This window comes from Tursiops truncatus, chromosome 2 (assembly GCF_011762595.2).
Source record: "Tursiops truncatus isolate mTurTru1 chromosome 2, mTurTru1.mat.Y, whole genome shotgun sequence".
NCBI classification, from domain to species: Eukaryota; Metazoa; Chordata; class Mammalia; order Artiodactyla; family Delphinidae; genus Tursiops; species Tursiops truncatus.
The window spans coordinates 98,300,541-98,323,964 of NC_047035.1; the positions used below are offsets into that span (position 1 = coordinate 98,300,541).

The 23,424-nt window shown below is 38.6% G+C and overlaps 1 protein-coding gene across 3 annotated transcripts in view; it reads right to left on the reverse strand.

Annotated features, from left to right (window-relative positions):
• PRTG (protogenin) overlaps nt 1-21,625 on the reverse strand; it is a 132,999-nt gene extending 111,374 nt beyond the window's left edge. For 2 of the 3 annotated variants that reach the window (XR_012330126.1, XM_019951066.3), the window contains exons 1-2: nt 21,311-21,624; nt 18,785-19,087 (exon numbers count right to left, since the gene is read on the reverse strand). Coding sequence is in view for 2 of the 3 variants with exons in the window: in XM_019951066.3 (XP_019806625.1) it covers nt 18,785-19,087; nt 21,311-21,404 (397 nt within the window). In the remaining variant the exon portion in view is untranslated. Of the gene's footprint in view, nt 1-18,784; nt 19,088-21,310 lie in introns of all 3 variants that reach the window. The other variant, XM_073801039.1, reaches the window with a different exon arrangement.
• Between the last annotated feature and the right edge of the window lie 1,799 nt (nt 21,626-23,424).

Below are 23,424 nucleotides of genomic sequence, written 5' to 3' on the forward strand. Positions count from 1 at the left end.
GGACACCACTGAACAGATCATCATATGCACTGTGGGAGTTCCAGAAGAAGAAGAAAGAGAGAATGGGGTACAAAGAATATTTGAGGAAATAATGGCTGAAAACTTTCCAAGTTTGATGAAAACCCAAGTTCTATGAACTCCAAGAGGATGAATTAAGAGAGATATGCACATAAATATACTTATAACCAAACTGTTGTAAGACAAAGGCAAATAGAAAATCTTGAAAACAGCAAGAGAGAAGAGACTTGTCGTGTACTTATCATTCCTCAATAAAATTAACAGTTGGTTTCTCCTCAGAGACCATGGAGGCCAGAAGACAGTGGAATGACATGAAGTGACAGACAAAACTATAAACCAAGAATTGTATATCCAATAAAACTGTCCTTCAGAAATGAGGCAGAAATTAACACATTTCTAGATAAACGAAAACTAAGGAAGCTCATTACTAGACTGGCCCTACAAGAAATGCTAAAGGAAATCCTTCATGTTGAAAAGAAAGGATACTAGACAGTGACTCAAAGGCATATGAAGAAATAAAGATCTCCAGTAAATGTAACTAAATAGGAAAATATTAAAGTCAGAACTAACATATTTTTGGTTTGCACCTCCACTTTTTATTTCCTACATAATTTAAAAGACTAAAGCATAAGAATAATTATAAATCTATATTACTGGGCACATACGATAGAAAGATGTAACGTATCACAATAACATAAAAGAGGAGACTGAGCTGCATAGAAGCAGAGTTTTGCATGCTACTAAAGTTAGGATGGTATCAATTCAAACTAGATTGTTATAAATTTAGAATGTTAAATATAATCCCTATGGTAACCACAAAGAACTATCTAAAAAATATACACAAAGGGAAATGAGAAGGGAGTCAAAATGGTTCACCATGAAAAAATCAACTAAACACAAAAGAATACAGTAGTGGAGAAAATGAGGGACAAAAAAACATGCAAGACATACAAAAAAAATCAAATGGCAGAAATCCTTCTTTATCAGTAATTACATTAAATATAAGTGGATTAAACTCTCCATCAAAAGGCAGAGGTTGGTGCAATGGATTAAAAAATGATTTATTAACTATATGCTGTCTTCAAGAGAATCACTTTACAACCAAAGAAACAAACAGGTTGAAAGTGAAAAAATGGTCAAAGGTATTCCATGCAAATGGTAACTAAAAGAGAGCTGAGAGGTTATGCTAGTATCAGACAAAATAGACTTTAAGTCAAAAACTGTTACAAGAGACAAGGGAGGACATTATATGCAGCTAAACAGGTCAATTTATCAAGAAAAATAACAATTATAAATATATGTGCACCGAACAACAAAATCCCAAAATATATGAGGCAAACACTGACAGAATTGAAGGGAGAAATAGAGAGTTCTACAATAACATTTAGAGGCTTCAATACAAGACATTCGATAATGGACAGAACATCCAGACAGAAGATCTGTAGGGAAATAGAGGATTTAAAGAACACTATAAACCAACTAGACCTAATAAGACATATAAAGACACTCTAGCCAACAAGAGTAGAAGATACATTTTCCTCAAGTACACATGGGACATTCTCCAAGATAGGCTGTATGTTGGGCCACAAAACAAGTCTCTTTTTTTTTTTTTGTGGTACGCAGGCCTCTCACTGTTGTGGCCTCTCCCGTTGCGGAGCACAGGCTCCAGACACGCAGACTCAGCAGCCATGGCTCACAGGCCCAGCTGCTCTGCGGCATGTGGGATCTTCCCGGACTGGGGTACGAACCCGTGTCCCCTGCATCGGCAGGCGGACTCTCAACCACTGCGCCACCAGGGAAGCCCTCAATACATTTTTAAGTATTAAGTTGATACAAAATATTTTCTCCAATCACAGTGGAATGAAGCTAGAAGTAAAAGCACAGAAGGAAAACTGGAAAACACACATATGTGGAAATTAAACAACACATTCTTAACCAATGGGTCAAGGAAGAAATTACCAAAATAAAAGTTAGAAAGTATTTTGAGACAAATGAAAATAAAACATACCAAAATTTATGACAGTGCTCAGAGGGAGATATGCACCTATAAATGTGTACATTAAAAAAGAAAGCTTTCAAAATAATAACCTAAACTATACCTTGAGGAAATAGAAAAAAAAGTAAACACTAAATCTAGCTAGTATAAAGAGGAAAATAATAAAGATTGAAGTAGAGATCAATGAAACACAGGATAGCAAAACATATATATATATATATACACACACACACACACACACACACATATAATATCAACAAAGCCAAAAACTGGTTCTTTGAAAAGATGAACAGAATTGACAAATATTTAGTTAGACTAACAAAGGAAAAAAAAAGGAGAGAAGACATAAATAACTAAAATAAGAAATGAAAGTAGGAGCATTATTATCGACCTTACAAAAATTTTTTTTAAAAAGATTATAAGAGAATACTATAAATAATTGTACACCAACAAATTAGATAACTTAGATGAAATGGATAAATTCCAAAAACATACAAATTACCTAAATGACTCAGAAATCGAAAATCACAACAGACTTATACTAAGCAAAGAGACTGAATCAGTAATAAAAACCTCTCAACAAATAAAAGTCCAGGACGAGATGGCTTCATTGGTGAATTCTACCAAACATTTAAATTAAAATGAACACCAATCCTTCCCAAATTCTTCCAAAAAACAGAAGAGAAAGGAATACTTCATAACTCATTCTATGAGGCCAACTCTAATACCAAAGCCAGGCAGACATCACAAGAAAAGAAAATTACAGACCAATACCCTTATGTATATAGATGCAGAATCTCAACAAACTACTAGCAAACTGAATTCAACATCATATTAAAAGGACTATACTGACCCAGTAGGATTTATCTTAACACAAAAGTGGTTCAATAGAAGAAAATTAATCAATGGAATATATAACGTTAACAGAACATAGGAAAAAAACCTATATGATCTCAACTGATACAGAAAAGGCATGTGAAAAAATCCAACATCTTTTCTTGAATAAACATTCAGAAACCTAGGAGTAGAAGGGAACTTTCTCAACATGATAAAGGGCATTTATGAAAACCCCACAGCTAACATCACACTCAATGGTGAAAGACAGAAAGCTTCTCATACACATACACATACATACACACACACACACACATTTTTGGTAGAAAAGTAGTCTATTTTTCAGTTTGCTTCTTTTATTTACAGTAGACTCTGAATAGCAGGTAAAGCAAATATTCTTTCATAATGCACGTGAGGTAAGTTTCAAAAGAGGTTAATAAGACCAAGATTTGCAAGGGCAGAAGGAAACATTCACTGAAGCCCCATTTCCTAGTTGAGTATTATTTCTACAACTCCTACTAAAAAGCAATCAAAACCTAAGGTCATTGGGAACCTAGCCTCTTTTAGAAAATACACTCAAGAAAACACACTAAAACTCTCTACCGCCACCAAATTCAGACACAAAATGCAAACATCTGATTTACTTGATAGGTGATATTCTTCACTTGGTAAGGGTTATAAGACTTCTGCAAGTTCTGCAAAACTCCTTGAAGTAAACCTTGTTGGTACCCTGTAGGTACAACACATAAGTATTTTCCCATCATATGCTGCAGTCCTTGCAGTAATAATAGCCATATTTCTGCTCTGAGAACTGGAAACAGAGGTTATTCAACATAGAAGTTCTAGCCAGGGCAATTAAATAATAAAAAGATATAAAAGACATCCAATGGAGAAAAATAAGTAAAACTATATCATTCACAGATGACATGATTTTATATATACATGTATATATATATGACTCCAAAGAATCTGTAAGAAAGCTACTAAAGCTAATAAATCAATTCAGAAGAATTTCAGGATACAAGATTGACACAATGGCTTTATGATACACATAAAGCCATTGTGTGTATATACACCCATAATAAACTATTCTATTTACAAAAGCATCTGAAAGAATAAAATAGTGACAAATAAATTTCACCAAAAAGATGAAATATCTGTACAATGAGAACTGTGAAATATTGCTGAAAGAAAATAAAGACCTAAATAAACAGAAAGATATGCTGTTCGTGAACTGGAAGACTTCATATTGTTAATATATCAATACTACCCAAAGCAATCTACATATTTAATGCAATCCATATCAACACGCCACATTCATTTATGTATTGGGATGGCCAAAAGGTTTGTTCGGTTGTTTTCCGAAAGATGGCTCTAGTAGCACTTAGTTGTCTTTAACTTCATTTGAAACAATTTTGTTAGGTTGTATGTGACAGCTGTCATATCAGCTTGCATTTAAAAAAAGACTTACCAGGGCTTCCCTGGTGGCACAGTGGTTGAGAGTCCGCCTGCCGATGCAGGGGACACGGGTTCGTGCCCTGGTCCGGGAAGATCCCACATGCCGCGGAGCGGCTGGGCCCAGGAGCCATGGCCGCTGAGCCTGCACGTCCGGAGCCTGTGCTCCGCAACGGAAGAGGCCACAACAGTGAGAGGCCCGTGTACCGCAAAAAAAAAAAAAAAAAAAAAGACTTACCAAACTGGTGAATTTTTGTGTAGCCATTTTAATATTGAAGATGGAAGAGAAAACCAATATTTTCAGCCTATTATGCTTTATTATTTCAAGAAAGGTAAAAATGCAACTGAAACGCAAAAAAAGATTTGTGCAGTGTATGGAGAAGGTGCTGTGACTGAACATGTCAAAAGTGGTTTGCGAAGTTTCATGCTGGAGATTTCTCGCTGGACATGCTCTTTGGTCGGGTGGACCAGCTGAAGTTGATAGAGATCAAATCGAGACATTAATTGAGAACAATCAACATTATACCAGGCAAAATATAGCCAACACACTCAAATATCCAAATCAAGCGCTGAAAATCATCTGCACCAGCTTGGTTATGTGAATTGCTTTACTGTTTGGGTTCCACATAAGTGAAGCAAAAAAACCTTCTTGACTGTATTTCCATATGCGATTCTCTACTTAAACGTAATGAAAACATTGTTTTTAAAACAAATTGTGACAGGCAATGAAAAGTGGATACTGTACAATAATGTGGAATGGAAGAAATCGTGGGGCAAGTGAAATGAACCACTACCAACTACAACAAAGGCCGGTCTTCATCCAAAGAAGGTGATGTTGTGTATATGGTGGGATTGGAAGGGAGTCCTCTATGACGAGCTCCTTCCAGAAAACCAAATGATTAATTCCAACAAGTACTGCTTCCAATTAGACCAACTGAAAGCAGCATTCGACAAAAAGTGTCCAGAGTTAGTCAACAGAAAATGTATAATTTTCCATCAGGATAATGCAAGACTGCATGTTTCTTTGATGACCAGGCAAAAATTGTTACATCTTGGCTGGGAAGTTCTGATTCATCTGTCATACTCACCAGACATTGCACCTTCAGATTTCCATTTATTTTCGTCTTTACAAAATTCTGTTAATGGAAAAAATTTCAATTCCCTGTAAAAGGCACCTGGAACAGTTCTTTGCTCAAAAAAGATTAAAAGTTTTGGGAAGACGGAATTATGAAGTTGCCTGAAAAATGGTAGAAGGTAGTGGAACAAAACAGTGAATATTTTGTTCAATAAAGTTCTTGGTGAAAATGAAAAATGTGTCTTTTATTTTTATTTAAAAACAGAAGGAACTTTTTGGCCAACCCAACAGAAATGGAAAAGCCAATCCTAAAATTCATATGGAATTGCAAAGAGCCATGAATAGCCAAAACAGTCTTAGGAAAGATGAACAAGATTGGATGACTTACATTTCCTCATTTAAAAACTTACTACAAAGCTACAATAATCAAAATAGCATGGTACTGGCATAAAGACAGGCATATAGGCCAATGGAACAGAATTTAGAGTTTAGAAACACACCCTATGTACCTATGGCAAATTGATTTCAACAAGGATGTCAAGTTTATTCAATGGGGAATCAATATTCTCTTCAACAAGTGGTGGTAGGACAACTGGATTTCCATATGCAAAAGTGTGAGTTTGGACTCCTACCGCTGGATGTGGTAATGGATTCTTAGATATAGCACCAAAAGCACAAGCAACAATAGAAAAAATCAACTGGACCTCATCGAAATTAAAAACTTTTGTGCATCAAAGAATATTATCAAGAAAGTGAAATGAAAAAAATACAGAATTGGAGAAAATATTTGTAAATCATATAATTTATAAGGGTTTACTGTCCGGAATACATAAAGAACTCCTACAACTCAACAAACGATTTTTTTAAAATGGGCCAAAAATTTGAATAGATATTTCTCCAAAGAAAATATACAAATGGCCAATATGCACATAAAAAGATGTTTGGTGTCTCCTCAAAAGGTTAAATGTAGAATTATCAGATGACCTAGCAATTCCACTACTAGGTATATGCCCAAAAGAACTGAAAAGAGGGACTCAAACAAATACTTATGTGCCAATGTTCATTGCAGAATTATTCAGAATAGCCTAAAGATGGAAACAATCCAAGTTAAGTGTCCATCAACAGATGACTAGATGGTATATCACACAACAGATCCTTATTCAGCCCCAAAAAAGGAATGAAGTACTGACACATGCTGAAACATGGAGGAACCTTGAAAATATTATGCTAAGTGAAAGAAGCCAGACACAAAAGTCCACATACTGTATGATTCCATTTTTATAATATATCCAGAAAAGGCAAATCTACAGAGACAAAAACTGGATTAGTGGTTCCAGGGAATAGGGGAGGGGAGAGTTGGGAGGTGTGGGGTTTCTTTCTGGGGTGATGGATATAATCTAGAATTAGACAGTGGTGACAGATGCACAAAACCTACTGACTTGTACACTTTGAGAGGGTGAACTTTGTGGTATGTGAATTCTATCTCAATAAAACTGTCATTATAAAAACCATTTCCAAGCTAGATATAGGCTGTCACTATGCCCCTCTTCCCATAAGATAATAATGACACATGCTCAACCATTTATTTAAAACTCAACCTTTTGGGTAATTCCCGGTGGCCCAGTGGTTACAACTCTGCCCTTTCAGTGCTGAGGGCCTGAGTTGGATCCCTGGTCAGGGAACTAAGATCCCGCAAGCTGTGCGGCATGGCAAGCAAGCAAGCAAATAAATAAATAAATAGTAGTTTTCATTAAAAGAAAAAAAACAAAAAAAACAACCTTTTAATTACAAAAGAGTCTCACTCCATCGGAGGTTCTTCAAAGACACACTGAAAATCACTGCTTTAGATGAAACTTCCATTTGGACAGATGTATCAACAAACACTGAGCCTCTAAAGGGAAAAGAGCTCAACCTCCCCACATTGAAGTTATCCACAAGAAAAGAAGTTCCATGAAGTGTTACAGGACCAGTAAAAATATAAACACATTAGTGATTTTCATTACATCAACAAAAACAACATCAAAACCTTATATAAGTACAGTAAAGGGTAAGTTGCACAATGATAAAATATTTTTAACATAAATATTAAGAAATGTAGGGCTTCCCTGGTGGCACAGTGGTTGAGAGCCCGCCTGCTGATGCAGGGGACACGGGTTCGTGCCCTGGTCCGGGAAGATCCCACATGCCGCGGAGCGGCTGGGCCCGTGAGCCATGGCCACTGAGCCTGTGCGTCCGGAGCCTGTGCTCCGCAACAGGAGAGGCCACAACAGTGAGAGGCTCGCGTACCGCAAAAAAAAAAAAAAAAAAAAAAAAGAAAAGAAATGTAAGAAGTATCTTTAACCTCAGGGTCAATCCCATTACCATTCACTTTTCTATATTCTGGGTGTGAAGAGATATTTGAATATAATAAGATACACTTCCACACAATAACAGGACAAAATCTTCATTTAAGCATTTCAAATTCATGACAAGAATTAGCAAACCTGAGCTCTGGTCTCAGATCTAGCAGCTGTGCCCTTGGATAAGGCAGTTAACTCCTTCCAGCTTCATCTTTATTATTTGCAAAATAGAAATTTCTAAGACTACAAATTGTGCTCTTTACTCATATTAGAGAAAGGCAGAATGATACTGCAAGTCAAATTAGGAAGCAAGGACTCTCTACTGACTATAGGATAAGTTTTACAGATCTTAAGGTTCTCTCTTCAAAATGTTCATAGCCAGTTTCTAAACAAGTCTTTAAAAGTTTGGAGATCAGTGGAAAATAATAATGTATTTTCTTTGTCTTTTATTTTCTAAAAATGTCATCCCCTTTGGAAAGCTGTCTATAGGAAAAAACTTTGATAAATCACTTTCCTTCTGTTCTGATAAAGAATGGTAGAGTGGAAACCATAAAACTCCTAGAGGAGAACATAGGCAGAACACTCTGACATAAACTGTAGCAGTGGTTTTTTGGATCTGTCTCCTAAAGCAAAGGAAATAAAAGCAAAAATAAACAAATGGGATCTAATTAAACTTAAAAGCTTTTGAGCAGCAAAGGAAACCATCAACAGAATGAAAAGGTAACCTACTGAATGGGAGAAAATATTTACAAATGATATGACTGATAAGGGGTTAATATCCAAAATATATAAACAGCTCATACAACTTAATATTAAAAAAACCAACCTGATTAAAAAATTGGCAAAAGACCTGAATAGACATTATTCCAAAGAAGACATACAGATGGCTAACAGGCACATGAAAAGATGCTCAATATTGTTAATCATCAGAGAAATGCAAATTAAAACCACAATGAGCTATCACCACACACCTGTCAGAATGGCTATCATCAAAAAGAACAAAAAGAACAATGTTGGTGATGATGTGGAGAAAAGGGCACTGTTGTACACTACTGGTGGGAATGTAAATTGGTGCAGCCACTACGGAAAACAGTATGGAGGTTTCTCAAAAAACTAAAAACCATATGACCCAGCAATTCTACTCCTGGGTATATATATCCCCCCACCAAAAAAACCAAAACACTAATTCAAAAAGATACATGATGTACCCTAACATTCATAGCAGCATTATTTACAATAGTCAAGATATGGAGGCAACCTAAGTGTCTGTCAACAGATGAATGGATAAAGAATATGTGGTATACATATACGTACAATTCTACTCATCCATAAAAAAGAATGAAATTTTGCCATTTGCAACAACATGGATGGACTTGGATGGATTATGCTAAGTGAAATAAGTCAGAGAAAGATAAATACTATACGACATCATTTATTTGTGGAATCTAAAAACTACAACAAACTAGTGAATATAACAAAAAGAAACAGTGTTACAGATATAGAGAACTAGTGGTTACCAGTGGGGAGAGGGAAGCAGGGAGTGGTAAAATAGGGGTAAGGGATTAAGAGGTACAAACTACTAAGTATAAAATAAATAAGCTACAAGGATATATTGTAAACACAGGGAATATAGGCAATATTTTATAATAACTATAAATGGAGTATAACTTTTAAAATTTGTGAATCACTATGTTGTTCACCTGTAAGTTACATAATATTGTACATTAACTATATCTCAATTAAAAAAATAAAAAGAATGGTGGAGTCGATTCTAGTATGGTAAGAAAATTATCACCTTTCTACCGACCAACTGTGGATCCACTTATAATTTCTCATTGTACCATGTGCTAAGCAGTAAAATTTTTTCCTTACATATCAGAGCTTCCAAGTTGACAACTGGTAGACTGAAAATTCAACTTAAATTTCACAAAGTTTCTTCTGTCTGTGTACTTTCTTTCAAGTATTAATTATCACAGATTTCTAAAAATGCAGTAAATCATCCAGGTAAAGATACTTATAGGCTTTGAAGAAATCATATTCCATCACTGGGATAACATTCATAATGCTTTTGGTGAAACTTTTGGTAATCTTATTGCTTTACTGAAGTTGGTCCCTCAGTTAAAATTATGTTAAAAGTATTACTAAGTCAGGGCATGAAAATATGGCTTTCTTAAATATACAAAAAGTGAATTCTTTTTATTAAGAAAACAGTGAACACATTTAGCTGATAAAATTATTTAAGAAAATTTGTGAACTCCCTTTTAAAAAAATACCAAAATGCAATACCAACATCAAAGCATTTTTTTCTTGTTATGTGTCCAGTTTGAGGTCAGTACTTTAATTGAAATTACTTTAAATCCAATCAGAGGGACTCAAGCTAATTCAGTTTGAAAGCTGGAGGAAAAATTAAACCTTATCATTCTTAACAGGAATTGGCGGTCGTAGTGGGGAAGCCAATATAATCTATTTCTATTAAAACACTAATAACATTAGCAAAACTCTCTTAAGATGAAACCAGCACTATTTTTTTAAACACCGAGTCAATAAACATTAGAATACACTATTAATTATTAGCAGAACCAGATACATATTCGTAAAGTTATACCTCTCCTACACTACATCAACCTTCAAAGCAGCACAACTATTCTGAATTGTCCAATCCCAGACAAAGTAATTTATTTTTCTAGACTCTTAAAAATAGTACTAGTTCAAATTATCAGTATTGGTTTAAGGCCTCCCCATCTCCAAAAGCAGATCTTCCTAAGGGCCACTGCAAGAGTATGAATCCTTAAAAGTACCAAGTTAAATAACTGACTAGCTTTTAAAAATTTTTTCTCAATGACTTAAATGGTTCTCTTGCAATGTGATTGGGCTCACCCTTACAAAAAATATAATTTATTGGCCATTTACTTAGAATTACAATAACAGAATTAAAAAACTAAGGGCACTGTGTTGCTCAATATCCATCCCTCCCTTTTTTCCCCCCAGGTACCTATTTTTACAGATAAGACAAGGATCTGACAAGGATGAGAATGATTAAGTGATTTGTCTAAAGTCGTATAAGTCACCAACAATGGAGAAGGCACTAATGCTTGGCTCTTCTGCCTTTTAGTCATTCTTTCTGCTTTCCGACCTCACCCCTCCCATCAACTCAGTAAAAATTTAGCAGCATGAAGAGTATTTACCAGCTGTTGGAAATTGTCAACTTCATAATTTCTTTATGAAATGACTACAAGGACAGGAAAATAAGCACTCAAGAATGTTAAAATTCTGTTTTGACTCAAACACTATTTTCCTCAAATATAATGAAAATGCGCATTCTTCTCTTCTATTTTGAACTAACTGATGATTTGTTCTACTCCAAGTAACGTTTTTGGCATAGAACACATGGTGCCAAAAACATTTAGCCAGACTTGCTCAGCACTAGAATCACTCATTAAAATATTCTGCTTCCTCCTTCATCTATCTCAACTTGCCCACTTGAGCCACCAGTGGCTACTGGCCTCTATGGGTGACTAACTGCATGTAGCAACAATCATAACTTTTACTAGCATAAACAGCTTAATCAAAATGGAAGCACACACATAGAGTGATATCCTGGGAAAGATAAAAACTATGAAGTCCCTGCCCACTACTACTAAGTAATCTAAAACAAATATTTCAATAATAACCACTCAATTTGCCTGTGACTTTCTATGTACTAGTTAATATACTTTAGTGTCTAATTCTTTTCCTTTCTGTCACCCCTTGATGCCCTCACAAGATGCTACCATCTTTACATAATTATCTGCAGAAGTGAAATTGCTTCTGCCCAAAATAAGTCTATGGTACCACTGAATTAGCTGAAAATATTTCGGTTAACCATTCACCCAATGAAAAACGTACCACACAGCAAATGTTATTCTCTGGGCTGTTAATCTCATACAGTTTTACTTCTCACCATGCAGAGCATCACAAAAGATGTTCTCTAACACTAACCACACATGGAGATTTCTCATATCTCTTCAACTATGGTGTCCATCACATCAAGAAAAAAAAGGTGCTACATAAACACAGTTAAATGAAATTTGCATTTACTCTTAGACTAGATATCCCCCCCAAAAGATCTGAAATATTGAAATCAAAATGAATGAACCTACAGAAGGGTAAACTCTTAGTAGCCGTTTTCAATGTACTATGTGTGAAAAGGGATGGAAAGGCATCACTCCAAATTAGACAAACAACAATCCAAATACATTTCTTTATCTAGCTTCCTTGACAGTACCTAAAAATAGTAAGTCGTCTCCAATCAATAAATTTAACACCGCTAAAACCAAAAAAAGTTGAATATCAAGTTAACGCAGAAACAGTTAAAATACTAACAGCCTAGTGACACTTGGAAAGAAGTTTTGCACTACTCTCAGAAACATCAGTGGTTCTCAACCAGGGGTGATTTTGCCTCCCAAAACACATTCTTTGGTCACCACAACTAGGAAGGGGTGCTATTGGCATCTGGTGTATAGAGGCCAGAGATGCTGCTACACATGCTACATTGCAAAAGTCAGCCTCTGCAATGAACAATTACCTAGTCCAAAATGTCAATTGCCCCAAGGCTGAGAAACCCTAAGAAATGTAATCCACAGCCGAAAAAAAAAAAATAAATTTATTTTTTTATTTACTTATTTGGTAAATGTTGGTGGAGTGGAAGATCCATTCTGAGTAGTACTAAAAAGACTACAAAACAATAAAAAGGTCATTTTGGAGGATTATTCCAAAGGAATATGATTTATTTAGAGAAAGTAGTCTATATAAAGCAATATCATTCAAAAAAAACTGTCACACTGTTCTAAACAGGGATTTACTATAGTTTCATAAAGCAAAAATTTTAAAGAAAATTTTCTTTCCATCAGTCCTAACAACAAATCCAATGAGGATACAAGTTTGAAACCAGGACCCTGAACAATGATTGCATTCTCCAATAGTTACTTGATTAATCTAGCCACTACAAACGCTAAAGCTGTAAAATATACATATATGAACACAAGAAAAAGGCAAACCCTCCAGAAACTTAAAAATAAAATTCCCAAACCTTTTAAATTCATGCCTTCTGCTCAGTCTATAAGAATTTGGCTTTTAAAGCTCATCAAAAGCAGTTTCTGAGAACCAGAGGTTAAAAAAAGAAAAAACCCAAGGAATGTAAAAGTCAGGAAAGTATTTGTCAGATTAGTGTCAGAGACCTTTGTGAGGATGACACCTTTATCCTCTGCAATACATATCCCTAAAGCAGTTCACTTGGCTTCAGAATTATAGCTGCTGAAGGTAATTTGGAACATTTTTACCTTTTTTGTACATCATTGTCAACTGTTGACTGTGAACTTGCTCTGTGCAGATTACCATGTTAGGACAACTTCCAATACTGCTTCAATGATTACAACCATATCTTCTTCTTCCTCTCATTTACCAAGATTTTTTACCAAATGAGAATTTTAAAAATGTTTTAATAAAGAGTCTGAACACTATAAACTCTCAGAAGTACTAAAACAGCCCTGACTGGGACTTCCCTGGTGGTCCGGTGATTAAGACTCTGTGCTCCCAATGCAGGGAGCCAAGGTTCAATCCCTGGTCAGGGAACTAAGTTCCCACATGCCGTGACTAAGAGATCCCACGTGCTGCAACTAAGACCTGGCACAACCAAAGAAATAAATTAATATATTTTTAAAATAAATTAAAAAATAAAATAGCCCTGACAACAAAAACTTTATTTGGGGTACAACTTTTAGAATTTCTCTTAAAACATATCAATAATCAGTGCTGTTTTTAAAATTCAACTATAATCCTCAGCAAAATGCCTGACTTAACATTATTATTTTCATATTAATAGTAATTGCCGGGCTTCCCTGGTGGCACAGTGGATAAGAATCCGCCTGCCAATGCAGGGGACACGGGTTCAAGCCCTGGTCCGGGAAGATCCCATGTGCCACGGAGCAACTAAGCCCGTGTGCCACAACTACTGAGCCTGCGCTCTAGAGCCTGTGAGCCACAGCTACTGAAGCCGGCACTCCTAGAGCCCATGCTCCACAACAAGAGAAGCCACCGCAATGAGAAGCCCGTGCACCTCAACGAAGAGTAGCCCCTGCTCGCGGCAACTAGAGAAAGCCCGCATGCAGCAACAAAGACCCAACACAGCCAAAAATAAATTAAAAATTAAAGAAAAATAAAATCCCCATTAAAAAAATAGTAATTGCCAGTTTAAAAGCTGAAAGTAATCAACCCTAACTGAGCACCTCTGCCTAGGAGAAATAAAAATCATCTCTCAAAATTGTAGTCAAGAATATTAGGGTTTTCAAAAAAGTAACCTCAAATGCATGTACTTATGAATTGAAATACTCCTTCAACCTAACACCCTGCTTAAGAGATTTGTTTTCTGCTATTCTTTTAAACTGCTCTGGACTTCATCAATAGGCCCAGCTGTTAAATTCAGGAGCAATGACAACAAATGCCTGGGCAAACAAGTGCTGAGAGTTAGGGCCTTTCTTTAGAATAATCAGAGCTAGTTGACACAAGAGGGCCATACCAAATGCCCTTTCAAAATTCCATTAAGAAGCTGGACAAAAATAAAATAAACACATTTATACATCTTAAAGCAAATTATAATTCTACCCCTCAGTGGACCCTGCTTCATTGAAAAATAAAAAATCCAACAACTTTGAAAAACAGTGAGATAGCATTACAGGTTTCTGCAGATGAGAAATGATCCTCACTAATCAAGTGCAAAGTGGGAAAAACTGGTTCCATTACCCAGAGATCACCAGGTACCTGATAAACCTTTTAGGTAGACAGACTTTAAGAACCAAGTATCATCGTAAATAAGCCTGTAGAACTACATGTGCTTTTACTTCCCTGATTTAACTTATGCAATTTTAAGCTAGTAAATTTTTAATTTAAATATGTACTTTTGAACCATACCCCCTTCTCTTTAAAGATGATTTTTCTTAGACCCAGAAAGCACCATCTGAATCTTATCTACAATGTTGGCAGATTGGTCTCTGTAAATATCTCAGTCTGTCTTATTTTTCCAAAATCAAACAACTTTTACTTTTGTGTTAGCACTCTTACGTTAGGGCAAGTAACTGTTAACAGCTTGATTTGAAGTAAACATGCACACAGGTAAGAGACAATGTCCTTTACAGCATCTACAAATCTCAATAAAAAGTGACAATGAAGCAAACTCTTGCCCATCTTGGGTCCAGGATCATTAATAAAATTCAAAATCTAGGCTAATAGTCTCATAGCTCTTACCTTTCTCTTTTCAATATACCACCCACCCTCTTTTCTTTCGAACATGACTCTAAATGTTTTCAATATATTTTAACTTCACATTTCAAGATGAGCTTTGAGCTATAATTTATGTACTACTCTTTAAGCGAGGAACCACACTCACAGAACAGTTTTTCATTAATCTCATCAAAAAACCTCAAGTTTCATCTCAACTTAAACTGAAGTAATAAACATTTTATTCATGGAAAACAACCTACATCCTTTTACAGGAAACAACTACTGCTACATAAAATTACAGAAATAGACAGCCCCCCAAAAAACAATTTTATGGATGCTAAAACTAATCTCAAAATTTCGGAGAAAAAAATCCATCATAAAGTTATAATAATTCCTATGGTCTTCCAGCTACAAATGCTCATTTAAAAAATTATTTTGCACCCAAGCAAACTGTCCTGAAAAACCCAACAAATATAAGCCAGCTTTATGTTCCCTTTCCCTCTATCCTAAGACTTCAATTTCCACCTTTTATGGAAAGGAAATAAACAACCAGCTTCCTGTTCAATCACTAGCTTACTGGCCAGTCTTCTACACATCACACAACACAACCTGCCTCCTCCTTTACTTCTCTCAAATGTCTCATCTTAATTTAAACTTGTTGAAATATGAGACCGTTTTACCACACTAATGCTTTCCTATGAAATTTATCTTACTTCAACAATTAGATTGCAAGAAATGTCAAGATGTCATAGATTACTTCTCACTCCTAAAATATTTAAATTAGATTATTTATGTAGTGAAGACTTAGCACCTATGAAAGTGAAAATTTGATTCTCAGTTAAAAATACTGAAATTTATGGGAAATGGTTTAATATTCTGTTCTTACTATTGTATACAACTAGAAAAAGAGCCTCCCACATTACTCCCCTTTCTATTCCATTACATGAAAATGTAAAATGGCTATCAATAAAAAGGATTAACTTTTTAAAAAAACTAAATATTACTTTAACCCTATACTTTCCTTTAAAAATGGGATGCCTTAGAAAAACTAAGTTAGACAAATCCTTTTGTGCTTGGATGAACAACAGGAAAGCAAAGCCTCCAGGCCTTTGGGGAGGAACCTTGTCCCCACAGCCAGCTCTGATGTGCCTGGGAGATAAGGCTCCATAGTGACACTTAAGGAAAGGCCTGTTCACATTTGAATTTCTGCATTCCTCAAGAACAATTCATGGCAATAACTAACTTTGCAGAAGAGCTACATGAAAGCTTCGGCCAATGAATGAGGGTCATCTGCTCTTTATCACAAGGGTAAACCTCATCCTGGCCAGTTTCTAACCTTTTAACCCTGTGAATTCCTAATTTACACATGAATAATGGAATTCTTGCCTAGAGTGCAACTTTCAGCTTCTAGTTCCTAAGTTTAGAAACCAAGACTTGATTGCCTGTGTTAAAAATCTAAAACTTGCACAGATTAAAGTTTTAGATTTCCAGGTGCAGATCTACTTATTACACTTCAGAACTAAAAGATATGTTTGCTGACAAAATCCTTGACCAGAAAATAAAAAGAACATACCTGCACCCTGCTGCTTTCACTAACTAGGAGAGAACTAACCTTTTAAAAAAAACCCACAAAAACAGAATGTCCACTTAATGCCTATTCTCTTCCTGTTTAATACGTATAACATCTTACCCTGAACACAGAATAAAGTCATCTGAGACGACAATGTCATTGGACATTGCTTCTCAGATATCAGAACTAACTTGGTGAATTTCAAATCTCTAAGAAATTTCATTTCTAAAGAAAAATCTAAACCCACTATGCATTTCTTATTTTAAATCTACAATACTGAATGCAATTTCCTAGCAAAGCACCTCCTCCAAGTTAAATAAAATGTGTGCATATGAAAAGTGTGGTTCCTATAACTAACATACTACAGTTGATATTTAACAGCAAAGCAATGTTCTACATAGTTTAACTGGAAAGTTTTTGATACTTAAAATATGAATACTTCACCACAAAAGTCTTCAAAATGATTCACATCTAATAAAATATTTGTCATTAATAATTTTTATAAAGATACAAAATCTAACGCTACTCAAAAAGCCAATATTAACATTGTTTCACTATTACTATGTTAATACTGTTCAGACTTTATTTATGAAAACTGAAAGCTCTGTGTATTTTCAAAGTATTTCTGAGTGCCTTAGAATTGTCAGGCTTCTAAGGAGGTCCTGGAAATACCGTGTGGTCATGACAAATGCTTCATCTTTCAAAGCCCATCTGCCCCCCTCCACCTTTCCATCCTGCCGCTCTCCTCTCTGGCAAGGTAATACAAGTTACAGTTCCTGGATATGAAAACACAATATTCCACAAACCCAAAAAGGTAGAAAAATTACAACTCTATAGAACAATTTTACATTAGACAAAAATTAAATGAACAGGACATAAGCATAAAAAGCACACTATCCTGAAAACAATACTGTACTGAAAAACCACTACTCAACAACAACACAAAAAGATGATTATTGGTCAATGATCACAGCAAAAAAAAAGTAGTTTATCAGACACTCTCTCAGGTTTATACTATTCTGGGAGAGGGGGACTAGAATTGGAAACCTCTACTTTTCTGACATTTTTCAATGCAAAAATATATTTGCTTGCAATTTATTTTCCACTATTAATTATTATTGTACAAATAAAATATATTACTGAAATGAGGATGGCATGAATATGGCCATGGACTGTTACAATAAAGTCACCTAGGAAACCCCCACCAATAGCTGAATTTCAACTGTGGAGACCCTGAAGAAACTATTTCTTAAAGATTATGACTTTATCTCAAGAGCTCCCTCCTCCTATTGTTCATCTCGTAAATGATCAATTTGTAGGTATAGTGCAAAATCTATCTTTTGTGGATTAACAAAAGCTTGTAGCTAGGATGCCTGTAAAACTATTTTTAAAATACAGTTGTGCTGTGTTTTGTTTTGTCTTAAGATTTACATTGTCTTTTGTAATCTTGAGTGTGGGGTATTTGATCACCTGAAGAGGTGGAAAGCCTCAGTGAAAACAAGGAGTTCTCTAACTATCCTAGGCCCGTGTTTACACTCAACAGTTACCAGGGCAACCACCAAGCAGTGGGTCACTTGGACAAATGGTTGATCTGACTGGGTTGTTAATACAAAGGAAATCATTAGACAGCAAACTTTATGACAACTGGAAAAAAGTGGGCAGATCTGGTTTAAGTCCATTAGGCATAATATGGAAATGGCCTTAATCTCTTTCTCTCCCAGCAGGAAAAGCCTAGGAATACTTCAAAGGCTTGAGAGTTACTGACCAATGCCCTCTCTTTCAATTAAAAAGCAACATGGGTGATCTTAAAGCAGTCAGAGAAATGGAAGCTTGGGCTATACGAAAGATTTAGCACTTAAGGGCCATCTACAAAGCAGAAAAAGTTGCTTGTGATTTTCAAAATTTAATTATTAATTTACAAAAATGAGATTTTAGAACAACTTTTGTTGTGTTGGTCAAACTTTTCATCCAACTTTTTTCACAGTTTGAAACAAATTTATACAAAGCCACCTCTACAGGTTTTGGTGTTCTAAACCTAATGGGACTTCTGTTCTAAATCACTCATTCGAATTTAGATATTTTTTTCCTCAGATTTTTCTGCATGCCTTAGTTAGCATCAACTACTGTCTCCAGGAAAATTCTTAATGTTTGTGTGATTTTTCAGGTTAGCATGCTAATGAATTGAGAAGTAATCAAAATGTAGCAGTGAAAAACGTCAAACAACCAAGAACTTAAACACTTACTTGATAAGGTCAGATGAGCTTTTTGACTAAGAATGGCTCCATGTTTGTTCATGGCCAAGCACTGATAAAATCCTTCATCAGACTGCTCTCCTCGCTTGCCTTCCACCTCACTGATGTATAAAGAGCCATTGGACAGAACCTGGATCCGCTTATTTTCAGACACTTTTGCTCCATTTTTCAACCAAGTGACCTTAATAGGAACTTCTCCATGAGCCTGGCAATCTAAAACGACTGGGTCCTTTCTTGTGACAGTTATATCCTGTGGCTCTTTGATAAAAAACAGTTCGCTAAAGCACCATACTCCTACAAGGAAAAGGGGGGAAAGGCATACCCAGAATTATAAGTGTAAAATCATTTCTTAACACACAATTGTAAAACACATATTCAGAGTGTAATGAGACAAAGTTTAACAAACCATAAATTAACGTACAAACACCTTAATAAACCAATCTAAGTTTCAGCTAACCTTCTCAACAAATCAGAGAAATCTTTTTACAACATCTTATACTAAAAAGCATAGGGAAGATTTCAATAACTTTTACCCCTTTTAAGAATTCTGTCCTCAAGTACCTTGCTAGAGTTTCAAAATCATCAGGAAAACTCTTGAGCACAAGCTGTTTGCTTACTTTTACAAGCTTGTCAAAAAGATCTTGAACAGAGTAAGTCGTAAAAGTCTAATTTTACAAGAAATCATTAGCAAAATTCAGACTCTGTGAACAAGCAAGTTTATTTCCTTGTCCCTTGAAGAGTTTTTGAAACCCCTGGTACCTACTCCTTTGGGAAGTGCGTTTATCTTTTGTGACAGATGACAAGTTTGCACTTTTATATCTGCCCTTTTATAGCAAGGACTCTCGTCTCTGCTCCTTGAAAGAGACCCATTTACTTAATTTCTGCAGAGTATGGTAGGTATTTAAAAGACAAACATTTGACTTTGAAAAGTTGCTAACTCTTGCTGCTTGTACTCAGTGGGTGATCGGATTAGGAAACTTCTATTTCATTTTTTTTAGAACTACCAACTGTTGGAAAAAAATGTGTGACTAATTGGTCCTTACTGTCTAACAGGGATGGGAGATTGCTTAATCAACCAATACACACTTTTATCAGAGCAGAGTAAAGGCTTTATGCTAGGCATACACATCGTCCCGGGTTCCCGTCAGGAAAAAGCATCCGATGACCAACTAATACCCTGTCACCTCCTGCATTTAGCGCAAAGGTTAGCTTAAGTCTTGCATATTGATTGGGGCCGAGTAGAGTATGAGGGGTTTAGGGGCGGAGCGCATTTCATCTTCCTTCTGATTGTCTTGAATTCATGAGTACCGATCCCCGGGACTGATCTCTGTTTCTCATCAAGGCAGGTCCTCCAAACCTCACACACTAGTCACGCTCCCACGCCCTGGCTGCCGACTTCTCCTAATGGATGCCCAGGGCGACACGAGCGACCCTAATAGCCCCGCGCAGCGAGGACCACTCCGGAAGGCGCCCATTGTGTTTCCGAGTCACATCTGACTTTGATCCTTTTCTCTTGCTAATAGAAAACTAACTCCTCCAGGAAACAAACAAACAAAACAAAAAACCCACGAAAGTCTGGGGTTTGTAACTTGTAAACAAATAAAACAACCAATTCTTAACGCCTCTTCTCCCCGCGCACCCCGCACCCCGCATCCACTTTACAATTTTTAACTCTTTAAGAATAAAGCAACACGTCAAAAAGAGAAAAATTAGTTCATCCAAGTTTGCACAAGGCTAGCCTGGAGTTTGGAGGGATCTTCAGATTTGCACATATCTCAGGCCCTGCCCCCAAATCCCTAGCTGTTAGAAATAAACCCTACTTAGATACCTTCCTTCTCAGCTTCGGGACTCTTCTCCCTCCCCTCCGGGGCACAAATGGGCCACAAAACTTCCACTCCTCTTCTCTTTCCAATTCCACCCCTCCCGTCTCCTCCTCGTTCGATCCGGATCCGGGAAAGTGGGGGCACTTAGGGGTCTGACCTGGGCGCTGAGTTCACCTATTCTCTCCCCCGCCCTAAAACGTGGGGAAGCCCCCACTGCAAACAGGGGAAGCCGCGCGGAAACGCGGCGCCCCCTGCGCCGCGAGGCTGCCACTAAGGAAACAATATAAATAAAGCCACGTGCGGCCGCGGCGGCCCCGGCTGGAGGGCGGGCTGCGCGGAGCCCAGGCTGGCCCCGAAGGCGAGTACGCGGCCGGAGCGCGGACAATGGCGCGAGGAGAAAGGGGCGAGAGTGGACGGCGGGCGCCGGCCCGCAGCGCGCGGCCGGGGGAGCGCAGCGGGGAGGGGCGGGCGCTGCGAGAGGCGCCCACCGCCACCCGCGCCCCCGCAGAGCCCGCCGGTACCTCGCGCTCCAGCGGCAGCTCCCGACTAGCTGCTGGGAGGGGGCAGAGACTGGGGGTCAGCGCCCCCGCGAAAGACCCGCCGCCCCCCCCAACACACACACACCCGGTTGCCTCCTTCCCCTGCCCACGCGCGCTCTCTCACGCCCCACCGGCACAGAAGAAAGCGCGCCCACCTGGAACGGGGCCGAGGACCGGCAGGAGCAGGAGCGCGCCGAGCAGCATCCCTGGCGGCCGCGGCCGGGCGAGGGGTCGCAGGGAAGGCGCCATTCAGCAGGGTTGGGTGGGCATGCTCCCCGGCCGCCCCGCAGCCGCTGTCCGCCTGCCGACTCCCTCCTCCGGGCGCTCTCCGCGCAGCGGCTGGACGCGCGCAGCCTGGGCTTCCCGCTCGGGCACCGGCTTGGCGTGGCACGGCGCGGCCGGCGGCTGGTCTCTTCGGGCGCGGCAAGGCCGGCGCACGGACACCCGCTCGCAGGAGGCGGGGGGCGCGAGCGTCCGGCCCGGGGGCGGAGTGAGGCGGCGGCTGGAGAGGGCGGGGGCGGTGGAGTGGACAGCGCCGCCGCTGCCGGCCTCGGGACTACTTTCTACATCTGGCCTCTGGTCTGGGGACCGCGAGGTCGGCGCGGCCGCGGAGGGAGACGCTGGGAGGGGGCCCAGTGGCGGCCGGGTCGCGGCCCCGGGGGGAGGGGGCGGGCCCGCCGGACAATGCACCTGGGGGTCAAGCCCCGGCTGAGGGTCTCCGGCCCGCTTCCCCACCCCCTCTGGCTCACCGCCCCGCCCCCCCCCCCGCCGTCGAGGACAGAGCCACAAAGGCCGAGCCTCCTGGCCCGGCCTGGCCTGCCCCCGGGCCCCTCTTCCCCCCCCCACACCCGCCCCAGACCACTCCCCTCCACCCCCGGGCTTGTTTAGGATTCGGGGAAGGAGGAGGCGGGGTGAGGGAGGGATGGTGTTGAGAGACGTGAAAAGGCCGGAGACTTCTCCCCTGATGGCCCCTGCCCATCCCCCTCCTTCGCTCACACGCCGAGGCCCTGTGGAGGGAAAACTATTTCCCACTTCGGAGATTTGTCAGCTACACTGGAGGCATCTCCGGGAGATAAGCCCCGACATTTGGAGACGGTTTCTGTCCTCCCTGCCCCCGTGAGATGCAGCCCTGGCTTAAATAAAAACATCTCTGAAGAGTGCCCTGAAATAAACAATTACCGTTTGGGGAGACGTTTTGTTATCTTTCTCAACCTAAAGTTCTTTAATTCGTGAGAGCTGTGCACATAAAAGGCCCTGTGCTGAGAGTTGAGGCCAGATGAGATTTCTAGATTCTCCGAGCTGGGTCTAGGGGACTAGGCGTTGATGCTACCTGGTTAGAAGTTAAACTGACTAGGAAAGACACAAATGTGAATTTGTTCACATCTCTTAAAATTAATTAAGGATAACAAGAGGAGTTAAAAGGTACATTAAAAATGTAATCAGACTGCTAAACATGTGTGGATCATGGAGAGCATTTACATGTGGATTAGCGTTTCCTAACCCAAAACTAAATCTATGGCCATGATGAGGGCACAGGCTAAAAGCTAACCTTAATGAAAGCAGCTGACAGAAATCTAGCTTTTGTCACTAGGACATCAACACACTCGCTGCCTTTAGCATGTTCCAAAAATCCTCCTTATGAGGAAAAAAAAAAAAAAGGAGGAGGAATCAACAGTTTTAGTACATCTGCTGGGAGTAACCTTCCCCCGGAAGCTTACTATAATAGGGATCAGTCTACTTAACAATTTCAACTTAACTGCATGTAATACCCTGGGCTCTATTGCTTCCAAAAGCTGACTTATAATTAAGATGAATTTCAAGTATTTCTAAGCAGCAGAGTAAAGGTTCATGGAAAGGGGAAATGTTTAGAGGTAATAAAACATTTGCAGGGATGTTTTAAACATCTGATAAATCAGATATACACAAAGTGATATTCTTAACTGTGTGCCTACTAAACTAGATTTTTTTTATTGTATGACAGTCTTCTCCCTCTTAACTCCCCCTTCTCCCAGTTCCCTTTCAATTGATCCTAAGTGCTTATATTTCCTGGATAAGAATTGCTAATAAGATGCTTTTATGCTCTCCTTTTTGAGTAAATCAGAAGAATAAAGGCTGGGGGAGGGGAGAGATAAGCTAAAAAGCAAGGGAAGAACTTCTTTTAAACTGCCACTTTGCCTTTAACATTTCAATTAATCATAGGAGCCTTTGATTCTTTTAAGATGGCTTTGGACCTTGACTTGTATTGGGGAAGAACATAGCATTGCATCTA